At 46.1% G+C, this 27,044-nt stretch overlaps 4 protein-coding genes across 5 annotated transcripts; 2 read left to right on the forward strand and 2 right to left on the reverse strand.

Annotated features, from left to right (window-relative positions):
* LOC131290388 (ubiquitin-like FUBI-ribosomal protein eS30 fusion protein) lies at window positions 1-8,347 on the reverse strand. The gene is made up of 2 exons (XM_058319542.1): window positions 8,218-8,347; window positions 1-324 (listed from the first exon to the last, which is right to left on the reverse strand). Exons 1-2 carry the CDS (start codon window positions 8,290-8,292, stop codon window positions 1-3), a joined length of 399 nt encoding a protein of 132 aa, XP_058175525.1. The 5' UTR covers window positions 8,293-8,347.
* Window positions 8,348-9,626: 1,279 nt separating this feature from the next.
* On the forward strand, window positions 9,627-12,276 carry LOC131290385 (N-acetylgalactosaminyltransferase 7). Of its 2 annotated transcripts, none has more exons than XM_058319538.1 (2): window positions 9,627-9,912; window positions 9,985-12,276. In XM_058319538.1, the coding sequence occupies exon 2, from the start codon at window positions 10,092-10,094 to the stop codon at window positions 11,880-11,882; it is 1,791 nt and encodes a 596-aa protein (XP_058175521.1). In that variant the 5' UTR covers window positions 9,627-9,912; window positions 9,985-10,091; the 3' UTR covers window positions 11,883-12,276. The 2 variants fall into 2 exon arrangements, with proteins under 2 accessions (XP_058175521.1, XP_058175522.1); XM_058319539.1 differs by having other exon boundaries at window positions 9,990-12,276.
* Window positions 12,277-14,272: 1,996 nt separating this feature from the next.
* On the forward strand, window positions 14,273-25,874 carry LOC131291180 (ubiquinone biosynthesis monooxygenase COQ6, mitochondrial). Its single transcript, XM_058320370.1, has 6 exons — window positions 14,273-14,465; window positions 14,533-14,963; window positions 24,743-25,027; window positions 25,107-25,303; window positions 25,392-25,674; window positions 25,746-25,874. Exons 1-6 carry the CDS (start codon window positions 14,273-14,275, stop codon window positions 25,773-25,775), a joined length of 1,419 nt encoding a protein of 472 aa, XP_058176353.1. The 3' UTR covers window positions 25,776-25,874.
* LOC131290366 (transient receptor potential channel pyrexia) lies at window positions 14,999-19,697 on the reverse strand. The gene is made up of 6 exons (XM_058319516.1): window positions 19,671-19,697; window positions 19,023-19,570; window positions 16,428-17,634; window positions 15,982-16,126; window positions 15,425-15,918; window positions 14,999-15,361 (listed from the first exon to the last, which is right to left on the reverse strand). The coding sequence occupies exons 1-6, from the start codon at window positions 19,695-19,697 to the stop codon at window positions 14,999-15,001; spliced, it is 2,784 nt and encodes a 927-aa protein (XP_058175499.1).
* Window positions 25,875-27,044: the final 1,170 nt, after the last annotated feature.

A 27,044-nucleotide genomic window follows, 5' to 3' on the forward strand; every position in this document is an offset into this window, starting at 1 on the left:
CTAAGTGGCAGAGTTAGCGTTCGGTCCGCGACGGCGGCCATACGCCTGGACGACGCTCGAGAAGCGGCGGTTGTACTGGATGCGTCGCTTAGCACGGCCCGTCTTCTTCTTCTTCTTTTCCTTCTTCTCGACCTTCGGCGTCTGGCCCTTCACCTTACCGGCACGAGCGAGTGAACCGTGCACCTTACCACCGAGCAGACCGACCGTCACGTCGAGCTCGACGGAGTGCAGCTGCGAAACGGTCAAGTCCTCGGCCAGGAGCGTACCTTCGCAGGACAGGTTCAGTTGTTCTGCCTCGACCGACTCGAGGTTTGCCACCAACGCCTGCATCGGACGAACGGTATCCGGAACAGGGGATTGGGAATTGCAGACGGTAGAATCGATCACACGAAAAAAGAGAATAATAAAAACAAGATTAGTATTAAATAAAAATTTGCTCAATGTACAGTTAAGTACTCTACCTAAAACTATAATGAAGACAACGATAACACGATGTGGTGTAACGAATGTGGGAAGCTTACAACCAACGGACAGTACAGTACCACTACAGGGCGACGCATCTATCAGTTTCTCAGCATTCCCTAACTTTCCTATTGGCAAGATGAAATATTAGGAGGATTCCCGCAGTTGGTTTTCTGCGAGATTCCGCTGGATCTGCCATAACAATATTTATGCTCTAGGTTCTCATTTACCAAAAATGTGTCTCAGTTCTTATGCATTTGTAATAAATTATCCGTATTTGGGGAATGTGGTTAATTTTAGCTCCCTTTAGTATCGATATTGAGTGCGATTGTAAAGGTCTCAAATCTTCCAAATTGATATAGCAGCCATCATTATTCATTTAGCAGAATACTAAACAAACACTCATATAATTGTAACTGCATGGATGTAAGATAATGCAGCAGTCTGTGTCCCGGTAGGTTTTTATCAATCCGGTAAATGGATGTGTAGAAACATATTCAAACCACGGTCAGTGTGCCACCAGAGGTGCCGCAACTCCGCTTCTCAGTGTTTCCAAAGCATAGCTTCATTTTATAGGCACGATTAATAATAGGAGGATTCACGCAGTTGATTTTCTGCAAGTTTCCGCTGGATGTGCCGTAACCATATTTATCCTTTAATTTCTCACTAATCATAAATGCGCACTTTGAGAATGTGGATAATACCTTACGTTATACTTTTATAAGTTGTTGTAATATTCGCGATCCCGATTAATATGAGAAACCATTCAAATCGAGTAGATAGTATTACCATTATCTAGCGTACACTTTAGAGATAAAACACCATCAACTTTCGTGTGAATCGGGCCAAAGGTGTACGCATATGCTTCAAATAGAATTTGATGCAACATATTATTAAATGATCTGTTGTGCTTTTATCAGTTGTTTTAACAATCGCAATCCCGATAGTTTTATCAATCGCGTAAGTGTATGTGTAGAAACCTATTTAAACCACGGTCAGTGTGCCACCAGAGGTGCCGCAACTCCGCTTCTCAGTATTTCCAAAGCATAGCTTCATTTTATAGGCACGATTAATAAAAGGAGGATTCGCGCAGTTGATTTTCTGCAAGTTTCCGCTGGATCTGCCGTAACCATATTTATGCATTAAATTCTCATTAATCGTAAATGCGTACATTGAGAATGTGGTTAATTTTAGCTCCCTTTAGTATCGATATTGAGTGCGATTGTAAAGGTCTCAAATCTTCCAAATTGATATAGCAGCCATCATTATTCATTTAGCAGAATACTAAACAAACACTCATATAATTGTAACTGCATGGCTGTGAGAGAATGGGCATAACTATTGATTTTTTACAAATGCCGAACATGTATGTAATGTGTAGAAACCTATTTAAACCACGGTCAGTGCCACCAGAGGTGTCGCATATCCGCTTCGCAGTATTTCCAAAGCATAGCTTCATTTTATAGGCACGGTTAATTGGAGGATTCCCGCAGTTGATTTTCTGCAAGTTTCCGCTGGATCTGCCGTAACCATATTTATCCTTTAATTTCTCACTAATCATAAATGCGCACTTTGAGAATGTGGATAATACCTAACATTATACTTTTATAAGTTGTTGTAATATTCGCGATCACGATTAATATGAGAAACCATTCAAATCGTGTAGATAGTATTACCATTATCTAGCGTACACTTTAGAAATAAAACACCATCAACTTTCGTGTGAATCGGGCCAAAGGTGTACGCATATGCTTTAAATATACTTTTATACTTTTATAAGTTGTTGTAATATTCGCGATCCCGATTAATATGAGAAACCATTCAAATCGAGTAGATAGTATTACCATTATCTAGCGTACACTTTAGAAATAAAACACCATCAACTTTCGTGTGAATCGGGCCAAAGGTGTACGCATATGCTTCAAATAGAATTTGATGCAACATATTATTAAATGATCTGTTGTGCTTTTATCAGTTGTTTTAACAATCGCAATCCCGATAGTTTTATCAATCGCGTAAGTGTATGTGTAGAAACCTATTTAAACCACGGTCAGTGTGCCACCAGAGGTGCCGCAACTCCGCTTCTCAGTATTTCCAAAGCATAGCTTTATTTTATAGGCACGATTAATAGTAGGAGGATTCGCGCAGTTGATTTTCTGCAAGTTTCCGCTGGATCTGCCGTAACCATATTTATGCTTTAAATTTTCATTAATCGTAAATGCGTACTTTGAGAATGTGGTTAATTTTAGCTCCCTTTAGTATCGATAGTGAGTGCGATTGTAAAGGTCTCAAATCTTCCAAATTGGTATAGCAGCCATCATTATTCATTTAGCAGAATACTAAACAAACACTCATATAATTGTAACTGCATGGCTGTGAGAGAATGGGCATAACTATTGATTTTTTACAAATGCCGAACATGTATGTAATGTGTAGAAACCTATTTAAACCACGGTCAGTGCCACCAGAGGTGTCGCATATCCGCTTCTCAGTGTTTCCAAAGCATAGCTTCATTTTATAGGCACGATTAATTGGAGGATTCCCGCAGTTGATTTTCTGCAAGTTCCGCTGGATCTGCCCTAAACATTAATTATGCTTTAATTTCTCGCTAATCATCATCAGTTCTTTTGCATTTGCGATAGATTATCAGTACTTTGAGAATGTGGTTAATTTTATCTCCCTATAGTATTCGTATTATATTCGTATATAATTGTAACTGCATGGGTGTGAGATAATGGACATGTAGGTGTAGAAATCTAATTAATCCACGGCCCTTGCTACGAGAGGTGCTGCATCTAAACGCTTCTCAATATTTCCGAAGCAAACACATTATCAGAATAATATGTTATGATATACGTTTGTAAATTGTTGTAGTAATCGCGATCCCGATTAACATGAGAAACCACACAAGTCGGGTAGATAATACTACTTAATTATCTCGCGTACACTTTAGAGATAAAACACCTTGAACATTCGTGTTAATCGGGCCAAATGTGCACGCAGATGTTTAAAATCAAAATGGGTACAAATGATACGTATTTCTGCTGATAAAAGGTAAAATTCTTTGGTTTGTACGAACAAATATTGGATTAATATCCAATATTCGTTATCCTGGTTATTATGAGAAGCCGTAGAAACCGGGTAGATTTACTATTGCTAAATCTTTCACAGGTGTTTGTGCAATAATCTGCTTTTGATTCATACGTTTCGTACAATTTATATTCAAACTGTTGCATAGAATTAAGCCGTGCCGGCGAGCAATAATCGTGCAACACGGGATAAGCGATGCATAATCAGATGATTCTCTAGGAGAATTGTGATCCTTTCTATTTTTGCAACCGTTCTTAAACCGTACCTTGAGTGACGAAGTGTTACAGTTTGGTAACGATTGCTGTTCTGTCCTATTTTACTATTTTGTTTTTACTTAACATGTCTTTGTTGTACGGAAGATTTATCCCGTATAACCATGCGTGCGCTTCGGAAAACGGGTCAAACTATTCAGACTATATTTTGGCAGTGGGTACCAGCGAGCCTAGCTCAAAAAATGGAAAACTGGGCCCTGCTGTACACTGCACAGTCTAAATTCCGTTTAACAATCCAAAAACTATGTTATAATTGTTTTAGTTTTACTCTCACTACTGTTCTGACTTGAGTTTAACTAAGTGATACTTTAATCACTCAACAGCCTTTACCTAAGAACAAATGTTCTAAACATTTGGTAAGCACGTATCCAAATTACCGTATTTGGTTTGAAACGCGCTGCGAATGTTCAGATTTTCCTCTAGCAACGACTCTAGGGAGACTAACCCAATGAGAAATTAGTCTCTGCTGATCACTGCACACACCATTTTGGTGCTAACGTTTATGTTTTACTAACTAAGCTTCAACATCTCAAACTGACATTCTTTGATTCTAGGTAATTGATGTCACAATCACTCATCAGCCTTTGTCTAAGAACAAATGTTCTAAACTTTGGTTAACACAATTCCAAATAACCGTATTTGGTTTGGAACGAGCTACGAATATTCAGATTTTCCTCTAGCAACGACTCTAGGGAGGCTAACCCAATGAGAAATTAGTCTCTGCTGATCACTGCACACACCATTTTGGTGTTAACGTTTATGTTTTACTAACTAAGCTTCAACATCTCAAACTGACATTCTTTGATTCTAGGTAATTGATGTCACAATCACTCATCAGCCTTTGTCTAAGAACAAATGTTCTAAACATTTGGTTAACACAATTCCAAATAACCGTATTTGGTTTGGAACGCGCTGCGAATGTTCAGATTTTCCTCTAGCAACGACTCTAGGGAGGCTAACCCAATGAGAAATTAGTCTCTGCTGATCACTGCATACACCATTTTGGTGTTAACGTTTATGTTTTACTAACTAAGCTTCAACATCTCAAACTGACATTCTTTGATTCTGGGTATTTGATGTCACAATCACTCATCAGCCTTTGTCTAAGAACAAATGTTCTAAACATTTGGTTAACACAATTCCAAATAACCGTATTTGGTTTGGAAAGCGCTGCGAATGTTCAGATTTTCCTCTAGCAACGACTCTAGGGAGGCTAACCCAATGAGAAATTAGTCTCTGCTGATCACTGCACACACCATTTTGGTGCTAACGTTTATCTGTTACTAAGTTTCAACAGCTCAAACTGATATTCTTTGAGTTTAGGTAATTGATGCCACAATCTCTCATCAGCCTTTGTCTAAGAACAAATGTTCTAAACTTTGGTTAACACAATTCCAAATAACCGTATTTGGTTTGGAACGCGCTACGAATGTTCAGATTTTCCTCTAGCAACGACTCTAGGGAGGCTAACCCAATGAGAAATTAGTCTCTGCTGATCACTGCACACACCATTTTGGTGTTAACGTTTATGTTTTACTAACTAAGCTTCAACCTCTCAAATTGATATTCTTTGATTCTAGGTAATTGATGTCACAATATCTCAACAGCCTTTGTCTAAGAACAAATGTTCTAAACATTTGGTTAACACAATTCCAAATAACCGTATTTGGTTTGGAACGAGCTGCGAATGTTCAGATTTTCCTCTAGCAACGACTCTAGGGAGGCTAACCCAATGAGAAATTAGTCTCTGCTGATCACTGCACACACCATTTTGGTGCTAACGTTTATCTGTTACTAAGTTTCAACAGCTCAAACTGATATTCTTTGAGTTTAGGTAATTGATGCCACAATCTCTCATCAGCCTTTGTCTAAGAACAAATGTTCTAAACTTTGGTTAACACAATTCCAAATAACCGTATTTGGTTTGGAACGCGCTACGAATGTTCAGATTTTCCTCTAGCAACGACTCTAGGGAGGCTAACCCAATGAGAAATTAGTCTCTGCTGATCACTGCACACACCATTTTGGTGTTAACGTTTATGTTTTACTAACTATGCTTCAACCTCTCAAATTGATATTCTTTGATTCTAGGTAATTGATGTCACAATATCTCATCAGCCTTTGTCTAAGAACAAATGTTCTAAACATTTGGTTAACACAATTCCAAATAACCGTATTTGGTTTGGAACGAGCTGCGAATGTTCAGATTTTCCTCTAGCAACGACTCTAGGGAGGCTAACCCAATGAGAAATTAGTCTCTGCTGATCACTGCACACACCATTTTGGTGCTAACGTTTATCTGTTACTAAGTTTCAACAGCTCAAACTGATATTCTTTGAGTTTAGGTAATTGATGCCACAATCTCTCATCAGCCTTTGTCTAAGAACAAATGTTCTAAACTTTGGTTAACACAATTCCAAATAACCGTATTTGGTTTGGAACGCGCTACGAATGTTCAGATTTTCCTCTAGCAACGACTCTAGGGAGGCTAACCCAATGAGAAATTAGTCTCTGCTGATCACTGCATACACCATTTTGGTGTTAACGTTTATGTTTTACTAACTAAGCTTAAACATCTCAAACTGACATTCTTTGATTCTGGGTAATTGATGTCACAATCACTCATCAGCCTTTGTCTAAGAACAAATGTTCTAAACTTTGGTTAACACAATTCCAAATAACCGTATTTGATTTGGAACGAGCTACGAATATTCAGATTTTCCTCTAGCAACGACTCTAGGGAGGCTAACCCAATGAGAAATTAGTCTCTGCTGATCACTGCACACACCATTTTGGTGCTAACGTTTATGTTTTACTAACTAAGCTTCAACATCTCAAAGTGACATTCTTTGATTCTAGGTAATTGATGTCACTCATCAGCCTTTGTCTAAGAACAAATGTTCTAAACATTTGGTTAACACAATTCCAAATAACCGTATTTGGTTTGAAACGCGCTGCGAATGTTCAGATTTTCCTCTAGCAACGACTCTAGGGAGGCTAACCCAATGAGAAATTAGTCTCTGCTGATCACTGCATACACCATTTTGGTGTTAACGTTTATGTTTTACTAACTATGCTTCAACATCTCAAACTGACATTCTTTGATTCTGGGTAATTGATGTCACAATATCTCATCAGCCTTTGTCTAAGAACAAATGTTCTAAACATTTGGTTAACACAATTCCAAATAACCGTATTTGGTTTGGAACGCGCTGCGAATGTTCAGATTTTCCTCTAGCAACGACTCTAGGGAGGCTAACCCAATGAGAAATTAGTCTCTGCTGATCACTGCACACACCATTTTGGTGTTAACGTTTATCTGTTACTAAGTTTCAACATCTCAAACTGATATTCTTTGAATCTGGGTAATTGATGCCACAATCTCTCAACAGCCTTTGTCTAAGAACAAATGTTCTAAACTTTGGTTAACACAATTCCAAATAACCGTATTTGGTTTGGAACGAGCTACGAATGTTCAGATTTTCCTCTAGCAACGACTCTAGGGAGGCTAACCCAATGAGAAATTAGTCTCTGCTGATCACTGCACACACCATTTTGGTGCTAACGTTTATGTTTTACTAACTAAGCTTCAACATCTCAAAGTGACATTCTTTGATTCTAGGTAATTGATGTCACTCATCAGCCTTTGTCTAAGAACAAATGTTCTAAACATTTGGTTAACACAATTCCAAATAACCGTATTTGGTTTGAAACGCGCTGCGAATGTTCAGATTTTCCTCTAGCAACGACTCTAGGGAGGCCAACCCAATGAGAAATTAGTCTCTGCTGATCACTGCATACACCATTTTGGTGTTAACGTTTATGTTTTACTAACTAAGCTTCAACATCTCAAACTGACATTCTTTGATTCTGGGTAATTGATGTCACAATATCTCATCAGCCTTTGTCTAAGAACAAATGTTCTAAACATTTGGTTAACACAATTCCAAATAACCGTATTTGGTTTGGAACGCGCTGCGAATGTTCAGATTTTCCTCTAGCAACGACTCTAGGGAGGCTAACCCAATGAGAAATTAGTCTCTGCTGATCACTGCACACACCATTTTGGTGTTAACGTTTATCTGTTACAAAGTTTCAACATCTCAAACTGATATTCTTTGAATCTGGGTAATTGATGCCACAATCTCTCAACAGCCTTTGTCTAAGAACAAATGTTCTAAACTTTGGTTAACACAATTCCAAATAACCGTATTTGGTTTGGAACGCGCTACGAATGTTCAGATTTTCCTCTAGCAACGACTCTAGGGAGGCTAACCCAATGAGAAATTAGTCTCTGCTGATCACTGCACACACCATTTTCGTGTTATCGTTCATCATTGTTGTCCCAAAAAAATCATACCGTGCCTTAACGCTAAAATCAACTAACACATACCTTAACGTGGGCAATGCTGTCGCCTGGCAAGACATCCAGGACATGGGTATTCAATCCCCGCACGTGTAGTTGCATGGTTCCTGCCTTATATTGGGCTACTCCAACTGGAAATGGAAAATTAAAATATCAGTAAGATAGCAGAAATAAAACTTCGAAATACTAATGCCAGACGCGATCCACTGTGTGAAAAAGCTTTAATCTTCCCACTTTCGTGATGGCAGCTACTGGTGGAACAATTGCTCTTTCGTCGAATCATCAAGCCATTTTTACGACATCCTCTGTGCGGCAAGTGGCCTGCGAGATCGGCATTGCGATTTGTTTCGCATAAACCGATGATATTTACAAAACTTCAAGCACATCAAGCATCTTACTATCGGGCGCCACACAAGTAACTTCACTTAACTTGATGATTCGATCGAAGAACACTAAATTTTTAATCTAATAACCATGGACGAATGCTAAACACATGTACCCGGATGAGAGTGTCAGCTCGAAAAGAAACCATAAAGCCTTTGGTCAGTGCGTCGACGGAAGTCAGCATGACAGCTGCCATGGTGGGCGATGGAAAAGCCTTTTCGCGAATTCGGAGCATGTGCGCAGAACACGTTTGACAGTCAATAACCCAATAAGCGGAATCGAGCAGTTTTGTACACGAATAGCGTTAATTAATACCCTGCCTTCTCGGTTGCAGCTGTGCCTACTGTTGTATTTCGCAATTCCGTTCGCTTGCCATAGATAACAATCTCGTTCTTTCCAAAGAATTGCTTTTTTCACATCCGAATTGGAAGAACATATCACTGGCATGAGTCGAACACAGATAAGATTCGAAACAAAAGTGAATGGAATACACTGGAATTTATTTTCTTCGATAAATACTCACGTATTCGTAGAATACTCCGTCTACTTGAAAAACTTTTCCTTATAACACCAAAAACATGTGACTGGATGATATACCGGATTTCAAGATACATACGTCTGTTTACAGGGTGGAGTTCTAGGCTCACCAACTGTCTATCAGTTTGATGATCTATAATTAATTTATAACTTAATTTCATGAAATGATGGTATTCTGCAAACAATCCAGACCTCCTTAAATGTTCATAATATTCTATTGTACATCGAATGGTCCGGCGCGATTATCTGAAAATAATAAAAATATCCGCCATTGTACTGGTTTTTTCAAAGACAGGCGTAGATTTTTGAACTTTTAGTTTCAAAAGCAAAAGGGATAAAAGTGATAATTGAAATTATGTTTTCGTTATAGAATGTTAAAGCGTATCAAACCAACACCAGCGCTTTAAGTAGCTAATTAAAAACGAAATGAGCAAATAGGCAGATGCTGCTGGACAAACGTACGTTTTGCTGCATAGTTTGACATTTGTTTACGTATGAACGAAATCGCACACGCATGCATCTACCGAACTAGAGTCCGACACAGGACAGATAAGATGGACCGAGCATTCCGCTACGGCAGCTAATCCGATGTAGCTTCTATCGAACTATCTGCTGATACCGGCATTTCGACTTGAGAACGAAGTCAAAAACATTGAAGCAGTGTGGAGTGATTGAAGAACAAAAAAGTGCAAACAAGGACAATCCGTGACATCCGCCTTTGAACCGGATCTAGTCCGGTCCAGAACTAGGTGGAACGTAACATCGAGCAGGCGACGTGGGATATAAAACAACGGAACAGCGGTAAAACTAGCTGTGTGAACACAGTTGTATATAAACAATCGGAACCATTATATTCCTAGTCTTCCATCGCAGTGCAGCCGTGGAGCTGTGTAGGTGACATTGGTGCGCCCATACATACAGCAGCCAGAAGCAGAGGACACGTAGCCAGAAACGGTTCCGGAGAAAGGTAGTGTTTGGCGATGCGTGTAACGAACATACGGGGTGGCCGGATATTCCGGATCGCGATCGGGCTTGCGATCGTGGTGCTGATACTGTACATGCTCGCCAGCTGGTCCGGCGTTGACCACCGGTCGGTGCAGGATGCGTACAATGCCCGGTTTGCGGCGCGCCGAGACGGAAGCGGCCGTGTGGAGCAGGAAGATCAGAGCCATCCGAAGGAGGTACCGCAGCTGGTGGAGGGGCTCGGTAACTTTGAGCCGACCGATTTGAACCCTAAGGAGGGACCGGGCGAGGGTGGAAAGGCGTATGTTCTGCCGGAGGATCAGCAGAACCGGGCGACCGATGCGGAGATGGAGTACGGCATGAACATCGTCGTATCGGATGCGATTTCGCTCGACCGGACAATACGTGACACGCGGCTGGAGGAGTGCCGCCACTGGGACTATCCGTACGATCTGCCGAAGACGAGCGTCATCATCGTGTTCCACAACGAAGGTTTCAGCGTACTGATGCGAACGGTGCACTCGGTGTTGAACCGCTCCCCCAAGCATCTGCTGCACGAGATCATTCTCGTGGACGACTTCTCGGACAAGGAGGATTTGCGTGGCAAACTGGAGCAGTACATCGAGCGCTTCGGCAGCATGGTGAAGCTGATACGGAACAGCGAGCGCGAGGGTCTCATCCGGACGCGATCGCGAGGTGCCAAGGAGGCAACGGGCGAGGTGATCGTGTACCTCGACGCGCACTGCGAGGTCAACACGAACTGGCTACCGCCACTTCTGGCACCGATTCATCGCGATCGGACCGTGATGACGGTGCCGATCATCGATGGCATCGACCACAAGACGTTCGAGTACAGGCCGGTGTACGCGGACGGACACCACTACCGGGGCATCTTCGAGTGGGGCATGCTGTACAAGGAGAACGAGGTGCCGCGACGCGAGCAGAAGCGCCGCAAGCACGACAGCGAACCGTATCGCAGTCCGACTCACGCCGGCGGACTGTTTGCAATCAACCGGAAGTTCTTCCTCGACCTGGGCGCGTATGATTCCGGCCTGCTCGTCTGGGGCGGGGAGAACTTTGAGCTGAGCTTCAAGATTTGGCAGTGCGGTGGCAGCATCGAGTGGGTGCCGTGTTCGCGCGTCGGCCACGTCTATCGTGGCTTCATGCCGTACAACTTTGGCAAGCTGGCGAGCAAAAAGAAGGGTCCGCTGATTACCATCAACTACAAGCGCGTGATCGAGACGTGGTTCGATGAGCAGTACAAGGAGTACTTCTATACGCGCGAGCCGCTCGCGCGCTTCCTCGACATGGGCGACATCAGCGAGCAGCTGGCACTCAAGGAACGGCTACAGTGCAAGAGCTTCCGCTGGTACATGGACAACGTGGCGTACGACGTGCTGGACAAGTACCCGATGCTCCCCGCGAACGTCAAGTGGGGTGAGCTGCGTAACGTCGGGATGGAAAAGTGTGTCGATGCACTGGGGCGACAGCCGCCGGCAAACATCGGGCTGCAACCGTGCCACGGGCAGGGCCACAACCAGCTGCTCAGGTTGAACGGTGCGGGTCAGCTCGGCGTCGGCGAGCGCTGTATCGAATCGTACAACGCCGAAATCAAGCTGTCCTTCTGCCGGCTCGGCACCGTCGACGGCCCGTGGCAGTACGACGAGCAATCCGGTACGCTGCTCCATCGAACGTACAAGAAGTGCATGGGCTACCAGCCGCAGACGCGCCAGCTCGCGCTAATGCCGTGCGATATCAACAATGCCTATCAGTCGTGGAAGTTCCAGGAGATACAGCCGCACTGGTAACTGACGGCGTACACAGGACCGATTCACGCGGGTGTCTTGCAATACACACAAAACGAAGCTAACTAATCATCCACCACCAGTCGATTCCTCAACCCGATGGCACCGTTTGAAGCCACCAATCCAAATTACTATTTGAGAAGTCATCGGATTTGAACGCGGGGAAGTGCAAAAACAACACACGGGAACAGTGGATAACTGCACAAGCTCTTCCATCGTCGATCGATCTCTTCCTTTGCGAAGCAACTTGGGCTTACGTAGCGGTACACGAGTTCGGTTATTTTATAGTTTGTAGTTCGGTATAGCGGATGCTGCGGTTGAAACAACCATCATCGTATCATCAATATTAGTGATAGGCATATTGCGTGGAGTACTTGAATGGACGTGCTTGCCTAATGCACACATTTTTTTTTTTCATTTTCTACCATATTTCCAAGCTAACCTATTATTATTACCTTGACTACTTCCATCGGTTCTCAATTAGCAAGAGTTGATTTGGCAGAGAAGCGTGTGTCCCCCCCCCCCCCCCCCCCCCCCCCCCCCCCCCTAGTTACTATTTCTTTCTTGTTGTGAATTTAGATGTAAATCATCTGTTTGGGTGGAAGACCACCAATACTTTATTCTGTTCACACTCCTCCGACCTGTATTAGACTGCCCCAGCAAATGACTTGCTGTAAATAGAGCATATAAACACAGGCACACATGCGCATCCACATCGTTCATCATTTAAAAAGCGATTTAGAAGAGAAAACCAATAGCACATTAGCAGAAAAGACAGCACGGGGCTAGTAAAAAACAGGAAACAAATACAAAACCATGAGTGAGTCTAAATATGATCAAAATCAAAATGGTAATCACACAACCACGCAGTGAAAAATAGTAGATCAATTTAATAATGGTACCCCCGATACGCGTGTTCAAAAAGCGCGAGCGTTCATGATGATCGAAAATGGAGTGCGTGCGTGTGTGCGCTTATGTCTATCTGCAGGGATAAATTGGGGACAAGGCAGGCGCATTTACTAGCAGTATCCAATATGCTAACATATTGGAAACGAGTGGGAAATGCGATAGGAAAAATTAACTAAATGAGTGATACTAGAGAGTTGGTATATGAAGCTAGACGAAAATTGAAAAAGAAAGATAAATGAAACGCACGTTATTTATACCAATAAAAACACACCAGAAAACGAAACACATCAGACGTATGCGTGTGGCGAAACGATAAATATAGTCCATTGTCCAATACCGCCTGGCCTTTCGAAAAAGGGAAACACAAACGAATGCTGTGGATTGATGATGCTAAACACTGCGCGTTACGATTGGACTTACCACTGCGTTTCACCGTAAAGGGTATTCCTAGGGTTAGTTGTAGGATATAAACGTATAAACGAATCAAGTAGGCGCCCGGAGAGTAGACACTTTCGAATTAGATACATACAATATATACCCGTTGGTTACTTAATTTAGTTGATGTTTTTCTTCTTACGAGCTGAGACGAACTGTTGTTAGCTTTCTGTAGCACTTTACACATGTCTTTGAATAGACCTTATATACGAACCATATAGAAGTAAAACTGACTGCCACATTCCAACGATAAATTAAGGATCAAAGCGGTTTGTTTCGATATTCGACGTAGTATGTGCTTTTTCGTTTTCTTTTTATTTTTTTAAACCTTGTATTATCGGCAGAACGCGAAATGCACTGGCCTTATCGGGGCATAAAACGTAATAAATCTAAAGTGATTGTTATAGGACAAAATTCAGCGGCTCGTTTTGCTATCAATTGCTAGTGTCTGTATTTTACCGTCGATCATAAAGCGCTAGCCGCTTTGAGGTAAGAACGTCTTTTCCTAGCTTGAATTGTATGTGATATTTCACTAGCGATATATCTTTTATAACCGATAAAGGGTGGCTATGGTTAGCCTTACTGTGTCTGTTTGGGATGACCGCAAGCGTTAACAACTCACCATTCGTCTGTCATCATGCCCGAGAGTGTTGCAAACACATTACACCCATTGCATGTATCTTATTTGTTTCGATTAGATTGTAATACTCGGAGTAACGGCCCGTTTGAAATTTAAATGCACTAGCCTGCGTTCAAAACCTGCAACAACCACTAGGCACTTGGGGTCAAAAACAAAAATTCACCAATCATCAGTAATCGAGGAGGTTATCAGTAAATGCTCAAACTAGTTGCATGATGGCTGGCATATTGTTTCTGTAATTATTTGATACTAAAATTTGTGATATTTTGTAAATAAACAACCGTTCCAATATGGCGGACTGTGGGAAGGTACTTCGGTGCAACCTGTTGTTTGGAAAACTTGGTCTGGCCCGCAGTTGTCAAAAGGTTTGTTGTGAAATGCAACGGACGTACACAGAAGTGCAGTGAAAATGAACCGGTTAATCCAAGGAAGAGTGCTACTGAAAAGTGTCGCCAGTAATGCGCTCAAATCGAACCAATGGCGAACGATAGCCACGACGATCAACCGCCCGCAATCAACTGGACCGGATGGCGCACCACAGCATTATGACATAATCATCGTCGGTGGCGGTATGGTGGGCACGGCGCTCGCGTGCGCCCTCGGTAAGGCTCAACCCGTTCGCCGGCTCGCTGGTTTTCACTCGGTATCTGATTTCGTAACATATTGCAGGGAAAAATAGTCGGCTGCAGGACAAGCGCATACTGCTGCTCGAGGCAGCACCCGGCTTTAAGGAACCGTCTGCCGAGCAGTACAGCAATCGGGTGTCGGCGATCAGCAAGGGCACGTACCGGCTGATGCAGAGCATTGGCGCGTGGGAAGAGATCGAGCGGACGCGGGTGAAGCCGGTGCTGAAGATGCAGGTATGGGACGCCTGTTCCGATGCGCTGATCACGTTCAACTACGACGACCTGTCCGAGAACATCTCCTGGATAGTGGAGAACGACGTGCTACTGGCCAGCGTCTACCGTCAGCTGCAGTCGGTACCGAGCGTCGAGATACGCTACGCGTCCAAGCTGGCCAGCTGCGAGCTGATCCGTGACGGTGCGGAAAAGAGCACGGTGCAGCTGGCCAGCGGCGAGCGTCTTTGCTGTGATCTGCTGGTGAGTACACGACCCGGGATTTATGTGTGCATGCTTCACAATTTCTTTATTTTATTCTTAATAATATCGAGGTCTTTGCTAAGCTCGTCCAACCGCTTGAGGATGGTTTTCTGCGTCTCCTCGAGCGCCTTGGCCGTGCTGGTCGCGCTCGTGCGCACCGTCGGAGCCGCCGGCATCGTGTCCGGGCGCGTACCGCCGTAGAAGTTCTCCGAGATGGTGCGATTCTTGTTGATCGTCTTGAAGTGCTTCCGGCGCAGCGTCACCGCACCGTCGTCGCCCATCAGCAGGTCGTTGAACGTCTGCATGTTGCGATAGGTTTGCCGGCGTCGAATCGATTGGTTGCGTTCGCGCCGCTCGGCCACCAGCTTGTAGATGGACGTTATCAGCTCCTTCGGGATCTACAACGGTACATATATCAATGGGTTTGCCTTGATGCACTATTCACCCTTTTTTATACGTACCCGCTTCTCGCGTGGATCGTTCGGCTTGACACGAAAGTGCAGCCGGCAGCGGGACGTTTTCAGCAGCGCTATCCGCTGAAAGAGGGCCCAGATGCGTATCGGTGCCTTGCGCAGCAGGCGTGAAAACATTAGCCCTTCGAGGCGCGAGATCAGCTCGGCCTGGCGCGACAATCGGTCGAGGCCGGCCGACTGCTGCAGCCCCTGGATGTCGCTGACGGCCAGACCGACCAGCAGGTTGGTCAGTATCACCGTCACCAGCAGCACAAAGGCGAGAAACATGCCGTGCGCCGTCGCCGGGTACTCGATCTTCAGGTTTTCGCCGTAGAAGATGTCCTCGAACTCCAGCTCGCCCGCCATCATGACGATCGTTTTCAGCAGCGAGCGCGGGATCGCCTTGAACGCGATGTAGTTCGGGAACAGCACGCAGAAGCTCAGCCCGAACGCGATCAGCAGGCAGCAGTAGGCCATCAAAAACTTGGAGAAATTGACCGCCACTGCAAATGGGGCAATGGCAGAGTGAAGGAGAAGAAAAACAAAATCCCGTTGTGTCTTCTTACCGGTGGTGAACATTTGAACGTACAACCCGAAGATGGGAAAGCGCCCTACCAGCATCATAAGCTCAAGCCAGGCGAGAAAAATTACGACAGCAGCTACGTGATGCTGCCATATCATGACGGAGTTGACGTCGCTGAGTCCATTATGCTTGTTCGGGAAGGGGTAGAGAACGAAAGATAGAAACGTAATATACTTTTCCGGAAAAAAGCGGGTGTGAGTTTGTGACCCAAAATTCAGACAGTTCAGTTGCATCAAACTCATATTTTGAAATACGTCAGTGATATTCTTTCGTGTGAACGTGAATCCACAGTCTCATGAATTGAAACGTCATTAAAATTGGAAAAATATGATCAAAAAGTTTGAAACCCTCGACACTTCAGGCTGCCTGTTTTGACTACCGTCTTATTATCCGGCTCTTGGTGCGTTGGAGGTGAAAAAGGTTACTCACCGTGCAGAGGAAGATGCCGATCACGATGCTCCATTGCAACCAGTTCTCCCAGTAGCGCACGTAGCTGACGAACCCGTGCATCATCTGAAAGATCTCCTTGGTCAGCAGGACCAGATTGAAGAGGATGATGATGTAGCCGACGGCCGGGACGTAGGCGGGCGTTTGGCAGTTCCGGGTGCGGCAGTCCTGCACGTACACGCCAAGCACGTACGCGGTGAACAGCAGCACGAACAGACCGTGATAGAAGAGGCTGAAGATGAAGAACTTGCGAATGCGACGCCACTTCAGCAGCAGGAAGGTTTCGCACAGCGGATGCTTGAGGATGCGCTTCTGGCCGACCTCGATGAACGCGAGCAGCAGCTCGGTCTCGCCGCGCTCGTTGTTCGGCACCAGCAGCCGGAAGTCGAGCCGGATCTCGCAGTCGACGTCGCCGATCTCGTGGATGCTGTTGACGCTGATCGCCGCGTCCAGCTTGTCGATGTAGCGCGGGATGATTTCGGGCGTGCGGCGGATGATGAACGACAGCGCCGACACGCCACCGTTGGTGCGGGCCGTTATGTCCGCACCGTACTCGATCAGCATGTACACGCAAGTGCTGAACTCGTTGAGGGCGGCGATGTGCAGCGGCGTGTAGCCGAAATGGTCCGCCCGGTTCACGTCCACCTTCGCCTTCAGCAGGCTGAGCGTGCAGTCCCAGAAGCGCGACTCCTTCACGATCGACGCGTGCAGCGCCGTCCGGCCGTCCCGGTAGACCGCGTGCACGTCCGCCTTCTGCCCGATGAGGTACGTGACGGTTTCGTGGCACTGCGACAGGCAGGCCAGGTGCAGCGGCGTCTGCTGGTCGCGATTGCGTGCGTCGATGTTGGCCCCGGCCGCCACCAGCAGCTTCACGCACTCGAGGTAGTTCTCGGACGCGGCCAGATGCAGTGCGGTGATCTTCTTCTGACCGTACTGCGAGCGTGCGTCGGCACCATGCGCCAGCAGCAGCTCCATGCACTCCGTGTACCCGAGGGCTGCGGCCACATGCAGCGGTGTTTGCGTGTACACCTGCGGCGTGTTCGGGTTGGCGCCGCGCTGCAGCAGATGCTCCACGCAGCTCTTACTGTTGCGCATCACCGCGTAGTGCAGCGCCGAATACTTCTCGATGCCGGCATTAATGTCCACGTGCTGGTCGAGCAGCAGCGTCACACACTCCAGACTCCCGCAACTGTAACGGTGGAAGGTAGAGGACATTGGGAAATGGGATTGAAACTCATACCCGGTTCGCTGGGTTGATCTTAATATGGCGAATAGAATGGATACCAACCAACCATCTTGCCTCAAGCTTGTCAAGCGAAAGTGCTCTTTCACAATATCCAAAGCTAGATGAACTAGAACTTCCGTAGATTCATTATTTGCCATCTTCTGAATCACAGAGGTTGAAGTCCACACACGTTAAACATTGATCGACGGATAGCTTGTATAGTTGAAACGACTCACAATGTTTATCGTTAATCGTGAGCAAACGTTGAAAAATTGTCTGATTAATTTTTCACACATTGCAAACACTGATTTCTTGCGTGAAGAAGCGGTTTCTGTCGTCCAAACAATTTCCTAACGTTGGCTGTTTCATGAAGGGTGAGTTCTCTGAGTTGTTTCGGAAGGATTAATACTTTACTTAAGTACTTAATTTCCGTAGTAACCATCATCGTAATGTCCGTGTACCCAGAGGCGGATCTACCTATGAGCGGACTGAGCGGCCGCGGGGGGCCCCGAGCTTAAGGGGGCCCCGTGATGAAAACCCCAGACCGCAAAAGTAACTACCAATTTTATTTATTCTCTCAGCGGTACACATACTTTGATCAAAGTTAGTACAGATGTATTTTAATATTGCTTATCCATTGTTAATTTTCACCTAAAACCTTGCCAGAATATGTTTTCATGAATCTTCTTTCTCATCTAATAATGTCCGTTTGACTTCAAATGCTCTCAATTTACGGTCTACCAGCAAAAAAAAAAAAATTTAAAATGTTTTCGTCATCGCTGTTAAAATTGATAAAAAGATTTGATAATTTGAGAGCGATTTAAAAAACCCCTATTGCGATTGCGATTATTTTCAGATAATGAAGATCTAATGTCTGATTTCATAAAATAAGCAAATATGCGTCCTTTATGTGTATAAAGGATTGCTAAAAATATGTATAAAGGATTGCTAACTGCTGTAAAAAATAAGTCCAATTTTGGCCATAAGTATAGAAACACTTAGAGCAATGGAAATGTCTGGAGGGTCCCGTTTATCCAACCGCTTGGGGCCCCCGAACGGATTGATCCGCTTCTGCGTGTACCAGAAGTCGAAAAAAGTTCCCTCGAATCTAGAATTCCTGAAGCGATTGATTGGATAACTTTTTCGCTATGACTTTGGTTTTGTAGATTCGTGTTTAATTGCTGCCAAACGAGGAGTTCAGTCAACTTGTGCATTGTTACCCGGAGATACGCTTCAGAAATCCTCGTCGCCGATTGATATGTTTGTTGGTTTCCATTTATTATTACCACTAATACGAATGACTTGTAGCCAACTACAATAGGAGTGTATCGGAAGGATCGAAGTGGACCTACCTGGCAGCGCAGTGCAGCGGAGTGGCAGCCCGTTCCTTGTCCCAGCAGTGCGGCTTCGCACCGTGCTGTAGCAGCAGCTCGGTCGCCTTGTAGTCGCCGATGTAGCATGCCAGATGCAACGCCGATCTGCCGGCAGTGTCGCACGCGTGCACGTTCGGGCCCTCCAGCGCCAGCACCTTCCGCAGCAGGTCGTGCTTGCTGTACCAGACCGCGAGCAACAGCACCGTCGTAACGTGCTGGCCGAAGTCCTGCAGGATGTCGCCGACCGGCACCAGGCTGCACAGCAGCAGCTCCGCGATCCGCTCACCGTCGGGCAGCTCCTTCAGCCCGGACTCGATCTCGGCGTACGCCCATATCTCCTCCTGACTCTCGCGGCCCGTCCCGAAGTCGTGCGGTTGGTTGGGCGACGAAATCTCCACCCCGCCGACGTCGCTCTCGCTCGAGATGCTCAGCCGGTAGCGGCCGGCACTGTCCGGCGGGTCGCTGGCATCGTCCTCCGGCTCCTGATAGTACATCCGGTACTCGTCCTCCCACCGCATCTCATTCTCCTATCCGGACGGAAACAAAACCACAAACCACCGATCAGTATGTGTGTGTGTGTGTTGGGAGGTACCGGGCCAATGCCGGTCAAGGTGAACGGGAGCCTACTATGATTGAAAATCGCACCGTGTCCATGCCGCACGCGCTGGCCTCTAGCAGCAGCTCGATGTCAGTACACTAGATCCGTGTACCCTCTCACCGGCGAGCTGGGGTGAAAAAAACGAGATGATTTAGTACAACCACACGCCGCAGAACAGCAAGTGTGCAACTAGAGGAACCCCTCTCGGAGAAGACGCAGGCAAGCTAGTCGTGGTTGGAGGGAAGAATAATGCCACAGCAGCGTATGCAGTTTGCTGCAGCTCCCGGAACCTACTTATTCTAGGAAAACGTTTACCATGGAAGGGCGAACAATTAGTGCAGCCATGGTCACCGATCTTCGCGTAAGGGCCCCCTCCGACGCTAAGGTAAACACACGCCGACCGCCAACGGTGTGCGCAAAACGCAGTAGCAACGAATCAGAGACTGTTTTACAGAGCCGAACAACATCATCGGCTATCTTGGGCGGATGATTGCAACCCCCGCTCCAGCTGGGCTTATGTAAGCCCCGAGTAGAACCCCCGGACGACCAACGGGCGTCCAACGACACGTTTATGTAAGCGAGCTGTGGGCATGTTACACCGCAAAACCCGGGATTTCGACGCCAACACGCAATCCATCGACTGCTGCTTCGCGTGTGTCACTCGTCAAGCAATTTCCCGGGGCGAGCATGCAAACGGGAACTGCATGCTACACGACAAGGCAAGATGGAGGTGCACGACCAGCGACTCCCGGTGAAGGCAACGTCAACGGGACGCTTCCCATTTCTCCTCCCACACCTACCCGCTACGATCGGCCGGTGTGTGGGTGCGTTATTTGGATAACCAGCGAAAGATTTGTTTAGTGTTGCGCTTGTAACTAATTTCGCCCCGGGAGACGGAGCTGGCGGTGTGGCCACCGTGAAGTGGAACAAATCTCGAACCGACCGACGTGTTGCGCTAAAGGAAGGAAGGTGAAAATTGAAACACCGCTAAACGCGAACACCGGCCACCATCATCCGTTGGCACGTCCGGTGCGATGCTGCGTCGTCTCGTTAGCCGCGAAGATGCGACTTGTTGTTCGCTTTCCTAGCAGAGGCTGTGCACCAATAGTGTTTGCAAAGGTGTTGGATCGCGAAACCAAAACGATCCACACTCAACACCCTTAATTCTTACGACCTGTAACGGGTTGTAAACCTTCGCCTAAACGATCCGAATTAGCACGCTAGTGAGACTACAACTAGATGTACACCGTTTTGGATTTTCCTTCTACGAAACGTTCTACGTTTTAGTCAAAGTTTACGAAGGCCATCCTAATTAATGCTACGCCATTTGATCATTTTAATGTGTCTTTTAAATGGGAGGATATTGACGAAAAGACTGGATCTCCCTAGGATGTTTGAATCGCATCAGGAGAATGCACCATACGCGATCCGGCTTCACACGCATTTTTCCAAACAAAGCTATCTCTTGCAAGCTAGCAAATGTATCAAATGTTGAAGGGATGTGTTCTCTTTTATCTTTAATAGTGGTGTCGAGCTCTGACGCCAACATTTTCAAAACCTGAACTTATCATATGTTTGACCTGGGAAGTTGTCAACTAGGAAAAAAAGTTCAATCATACTTCCCATTGTTTTTCCTTGGAAAATACCATAAACGATATAGTTTTGCAGAGTATAACTACTTTAAAAACTCGTGTCCTTTTTAGGGTGTTTGAATTAAAAGTTTAAATCATGTATCGAAATGTAATTCAATGAAACTATTACTGTCTGGTTGATTAGTTGCCAGTTCAACTGAAGGATCCTGCACGTTGATGGCGTAAAACAAAACTGCAAAAGCAAATCAAATTTCGTTTGGAATATTCGACCTGCGTTAAACAGTAGCCAAGATATTTGGAGTTAAATATAAAAAGTGACACTGCACCTTCACTTTTAAGAATAGCTGTATATGAAAAGTCGGAAAATAGGACTTTTTATACAGCATTGAGTCAGAACTCCCTGAGGTTGACCGTGAAATTCCTCCTGCTTCACGTTCGCCAGAAATGCTTCTCCTTTTGTGTTGTTCTGACGTAAGAGAGTTTTAATGTTGATTACAATCTGGAATTCTGCGCGTCCCAAAGGCATTGGCGTCTTGCACATTCCCAACCATATCCTCGTGTGGGGGGGTTTCGGTGCAGCTGGAGTTGCTCCCCAAAGTCAGAAGTTTGTTTTCTTTTATTTTTGTGTGTTCTTCCGCACGGTCTGCTTTTCAATGCCCGCCTGGACCCAAAGCCACCAGTTGCATGCAAGAGGAGGGGAAGCGGGAGGGCTAGTTGGGGGGGAAACATGGGGAAGCAGCGACGACGACACCATGTTTTTTTACCACACGCCGAGCAAGGGCGCCGCTCATCCGCACTCGCTGAAGAGGCCACTTCTGGAAGATTTGGAATTTGTAAACAAAACATTCGTTTTCGGCGTTAATTTGGTGTGCGGTGTTGGCGCGCGCGGTTGGAAAATGAGCGAGCGCGCGGCGACGGTTCGCGGAAAAACAAGAGGAAAATGATCAATTTCGTCGGCGCGTGCGGTTTGAAGCCGCTGATCACGCTTTTAATTAGCCGTGTTTATGTGCTCCGTTGCGGGAAGTGAGTCCACTTTGGGGAGCGATGCCTCTGATTGCACAGACACCTATATTGCCGCGGCGCAACATTAGACGGGTGAGCTCCTAAATCTTGCACGGACAGTGCAGTCGATCGTTACAGAAAGCAGATCCGCTTGGAATTCGTTTTCCATGGAAAAACAATCCGTAAACTCAACTCACGTTCAGACCGTCCCAAATATTAACACTTTCTTGTTGTACACTTTTTCTCAGAAGTCTTCAGGAGCGTGCCTTCCCACTCGTGAACATCCTGTTGTGTTCCCTGAATCGCCACTAGCAACTTGTACCACACTGGACTGGATAAGTGGACTATTTTGATGGCTTCCAGATTTCGTGCCTTTTAGGCTTTGGGTTGATCGAAGTCCCCCGATCGGGCAGCGTCGAATGCCGGCGATTTCCTACCTTGGGAGGCCCTCCGATGGGGCAATGGTTTCACCACCAAAACAACAACCACTTTGCCGTCTTTCAGGGCTTTCCCGTTTGCAACGCGAACCCGAAGGCTTCCTTGAGCCCGCACCGCGTCGAACGCCAACCGAGAACTGATGCAAACGATCCCGACGATGATGGACCCGGCCAGCCGCCGCCGCGAAACGCAACCAGCACACCCTACGCAGACTGGCCACCGGCAGAGAACCCTCCCACCACCCTGCCGGCAAACTTTTCCTTCCTTACCCGACCCCGTGGCCATGAGACGGCCCACCGATGGAAGAGAGCGGCGTTCAGGAGAACATGATCTGTTCACGCTTTTCTAAAACCCGGAGCGCGCCAGCCCCGCCCCGCCGCGGTTCCCCGCTGGAGAAGCAGAAGGAATATGAATATATAAATACACAGGAGTGCGAACAGACACACGCACACGGGAGCGTCTTGGAGAGAGCATGGAGAGATGCTGCGCGCCATGCAGGATGCGCCTGGCCAACGCGGGCGAAAGCGAAAGAGCGAATTTTGCTGCGCGGGAGAGCTGGCCACCCAACGCCGCGAAGAGGATGTGGCGGCGTGAAAAACCATCAGCGAAACGTCTTCCCGTGAACGCGCATACTTTCTTCCCACCCGCGGTCGATTTGCGGTGGTTTTTCGGGAGCCGGATGAAAATGAGAACCAGATGGAGTGCCTCTCAACGGGATGGCAATGGCAGCAAGCGATGGCATTGGGGGAATGGGGAGCAGGACACGGCGGTCGGCGGCGTGGGACGTACCACACACACGCAAGTGGTCGTACGAAGAGGACGCCGACGCGCTTACAGAAACATCCGCCGAGTGTGGAAAATCAGTGGCGACGACGATGTTAAGCCCATCCCCCCCTCTTGTTGGTGGGAGAAGGCAGGTCGAGAGGAAATGGTGCACGACCACCTCCGTGTGTTCGCCTGCTGCGGTGGGGAATGCTCGGAGGACAGCTCCCCAGCTCTGATGACGGTGGAAAAAAATGGGAATGTTTAGCATCGGCACTAATTAGCACTCGTCGTCGTCGTCGTCGTCGCCGTTGTCGCCACCGGTGCCGGCGGGAGATCGTTTATGTCCGTCGGCGGAACTGGCCAACCTGGGGGTGGAATCACGTTACCACTGGCACCCGAATCAGAACGCGCATAATGAGTCCAATGTGGTGGCGGTGGCGTGCGACGATGGGAAAATGCTTTCGCATCCGGTCTCATGATCTCAAGCTGTCGATAACTCTCGTACGCGAACCAACCCCAACATGTGTGCCATAAAAGGAGTAGAAGGACAGTGAGGGAGAGTAAAAGAGAGAGAGGGGGAGCAAACGCAACTCGGGGGACAACAACGTGGTTATAATTAAGATGCGTTACCAACTTACCTCCCGCATTATCGGTGCCTAACCAGCGCAATTCCGTCCGCCTTTCATCTTTCCGTCCGGCGCATTGCATACCGATGTGTGGGGGTCGAACACGTGAAAAGCCATGTCGTACACAGAGCGCAGCTGGAGGAACATATTTTGCCTGCCCAGGATCCAGCAACTACATGCACTGGCGATTCGTTTAGCGTTGTAAATGAATTTTCCAAGACGGCTGTTCTACAGAACCGTTTGAATCCAAAAGTTTAAGTTAAGTTAGATGTTTATGTTATTACTTGTTGATGGATGGTATTTATTCTGTCGCTTCTGTGAAACAAGACGAACTCCGGTGTCACGAAGGAACATTTAATATGGCCTTAAGATATTTGTTTTGTCTGGGTTGGCGTTTGTTTGTGTGTGTTTTAACACACGTTTAGGAAACTACAGTAGACGGAAGATTTTATTCAGCCTTTTATTTAGTGTTTATTTTTGGTACTTGATATTTTTCTTACCTCTCCTTCCCAAACCTCACTATTTTCACAAGATTGAAAATCTGTGAAACTCACATCGGTCCGTTTTAACCATTAGGGTGGTTCTAGTTTTAACGATAGTTCGCTGGTGGTCGAACTGCTTTAACCGGCACCGGAAACCAAATGCATAATTCGCTAACAAATGTTTTTTTTCTCGTAGGTCGGTGCCGACGGTTACAATTCGCTGGTGCGAAGGCAGATGGGTGTACACAATTTCACGCTGGCCTACAACCAGATGGGCGTGGTGGCAACGCTCCGCCTGGCGCCGCCGCGGACGGCGGACAACGTGACGGCGTGGCAGCGCTTCCTGCCGACGGGACCGATTGCGCTGCTTCCGCTCAACGACGAGATGAGCTCGCTGGTGTGGTCGACCGGTGTGGCCGAGGCGAAACAACTCCTACAGCTCGACGCCACTGCATTCGCCAGTGCGGTCAATGCCGCCTTCGTAAGTTTTGCCGCCGGTCGTTGCGACGGTGTGTATATTCAGAGCACCGCCAGACCTAAACCCACCATTTCCGTTTTAGAACAAACCGGTACCCCACAACTCGCTGGTGGACGATGTGATGAAGAGCGTGCACACACTGATCAAAACGACCACCGGCGGCCAGCGTTTCGAGTCCGCGCCCGTCGTGGAGGCGGAAGTGCCGAACTCCCGGGCCGCATTCCCACTCGGGCTGGGACACACAAGCACCTACGTTGGTCAGGGCGTCTGTTTGATCGGGTAGGTCGGGAAGAAGCCCACTCCAACACGAAACCTCCTCCTGACCTAAATGTTAATGGAATGCTGTTCATTTCTATTCCTACTGCAGCGATGCCGCCCATCGGGTGCATCCTCTCGCTGGCCAGGGCGTCAATCTCGGCTTTGGCGATGTGCAGGCGCTTACCGACATGCTGGCGAGCGCCAACTACGCCGGGCTGGGCGTCAACAACCTCAACGAGCTGGTTAGGTACGAACAGCAGCGGCTGAAGCACAATCTGCCCGTTCTCCTCACGACGCACAGCCTCCAACGGCTGTACACGACCGATTTTGTGCCAACCGTAGCACTCCGCAGTATCGGTCTCACCCTAACGAATGCACTCCCGCCGGTCAAGGTAACGTTCTCCTCATCCGTGCGATCGTTCGAACCCATTTTAACGATTATTTTCTGTCCTTTCGTTCACAGAAATTCCTCATGAACTTTGCAATGTCGTAGGAACAATTTTAAAATGAGCTATGGGGAGGCACAGATGCGATGAATTCATTTCCCATTTATAATCACCGAAAGGCTTAGTTAATAAAGTTAATTTGTAACGAATTGTTTCAGTAAGTAGCTTAACCCTTGATTATATGTAATAACAATACGGTGAACCCAAATGATTGAACCAACCAATATATTCAGGTAATTTCAGCCACTATGGCTTAATTTATTGCACAAAAAGAAATAAATCATATTTGCCCTGACAAACGTTAAAGATATACTTTTACAAATTAAAGATTCCACAGCTTATTTCGGTTGTCAATCGTCTGTCTGTGAAAATGAGCGCTGGAGTATTTTAAAACAAAGAAAACCCGTTGTGGGAATCAATTTCATTAGCGAGCGAAATAACAATTGCACCATCACAGTTTTGCATGTGTTTTTTCCAGTTTAGAATGTTTTACAATCGGTTTCTCATCTTTTTAATCCATTACCTTCGTATTATTCTGGACAGTTTCTTACTTTTCAGTCGAATTCAGCCATTTATTAATGAAAAACGAAGTGACATAAAAATAGAACCGTGTAAGTTTTTTTTTTTATCAACGCTTGATTGTTCTCACAAAACAATAATTCAAATACATTATTTTATAATATGGCAAAAGGTTTTGAAACTGATTGTTATAACATGCAAATCACAATTGTTTGAATTGAAATCATGCCCATAAAACATTATAGTGTTACTTCTATTTTTCGTAGTGAGCTCATTATTTGAAACATAAATATTTCATACCACACAAATAACAATCTAAATTTCGACAAACGGCTTGCATAAAAACGAAGTAAGATTTTCCAACGGTTCGTTCAAATTAAATATGGTTGCATTTATGTAGCTAGGAAGGTGCAGTGCTAGAATAACAATGTAAACATAAGTTCATGACAGTAGGGTGAACAATAGAAAGCGACGAAGTTTACTGCGTCTCGCTCTAGAAGAATCGAAGAAAACAACCGATGATTTATGTATGTTTTTTTACAGCTACTTTAGTAAAAAACTTCTAAAAAGTACGCTCTTTTTTCCAGGTCTTTCGTGTGCGGGTTTCGCTGTGCTAATCAAATGACATTTTCAATGATCTTCTTATGAAAATCTCCAGTTTTCCTCGGGTGAAAAAGATAAGAAGAGAAAAGAAAAAGAAGTTAGGAAAACAAAGGAAGACCAACTGAACATGACGAAACATGCGCTCAGCTGCTCGGTCCATGTCGCTACGTGTGTGTTTATGTCAGCGGAAGCAT

The sequence above is a fragment of the Anopheles ziemanni genome, chromosome X, assembly GCF_943734765.1.
Source record: "Anopheles ziemanni chromosome X, idAnoZiCoDA_A2_x.2, whole genome shotgun sequence".
NCBI lineage: Eukaryota > Metazoa > Arthropoda > Insecta > Diptera > Culicidae > Anopheles > Anopheles ziemanni.

Bases quoted from the DNA above. Each gene is read 5' to 3' on its own strand.
- LOC131290385 (XM_058319538.1), top strand. From the start codon at position 10,092: ATGCGTGTAACGAACATACGGGGTGGCCGGATATTCCGGATCGCGATC.
- LOC131290388 (XM_058319542.1), bottom strand. From the start codon at position 8,292: ATGCAACTACACGTGCGGGGATTGAATACCCATGTCCTGGATGTCTTG. The intron at 325-8,217 runs GTATGTGTTAGT...CGTCCGATGCAG, and splicing joins ACAGCATTGCCCACGTTAAG to GCGTTGGTGGCAAACCTCGA.
- LOC131291180 (XM_058320370.1), top strand. From the start codon at position 14,273: ATGAACCGGTTAATCCAAGGAAGAGTGCTACTGAAAAGTGTCGCCAGT. The intron at 14,964-24,742 runs GTGAGTACACGA...TTTTTCTCGTAG, and splicing joins GTCTTTGCTGTGATCTGCTG to GTCGGTGCCGACGGTTACAA. The intron at 25,304-25,391 runs GTAGGTCGGGAA...TTCCTACTGCAG, and splicing joins CAGGGCGTCTGTTTGATCGG to CGATGCCGCCCATCGGGTGC.
- LOC131290366 (XM_058319516.1), bottom strand. From the start codon at position 19,697: ATGGACACGGTGCGATTTTCAATCATA. The intron at 17,635-19,022 runs GTAGGTCCACTT...CCACCGTTACAG, and splicing joins CCGCTGCACTGCGCTGCCAG to TTGCGGGAGTCTGGAGTGTG. The intron at 15,362-15,424 runs GTACGTATAAAA...GTACCGTTGTAG, and splicing joins ACGATCCACGCGAGAAGCGG to ATCCCGAAGGAGCTGATAAC.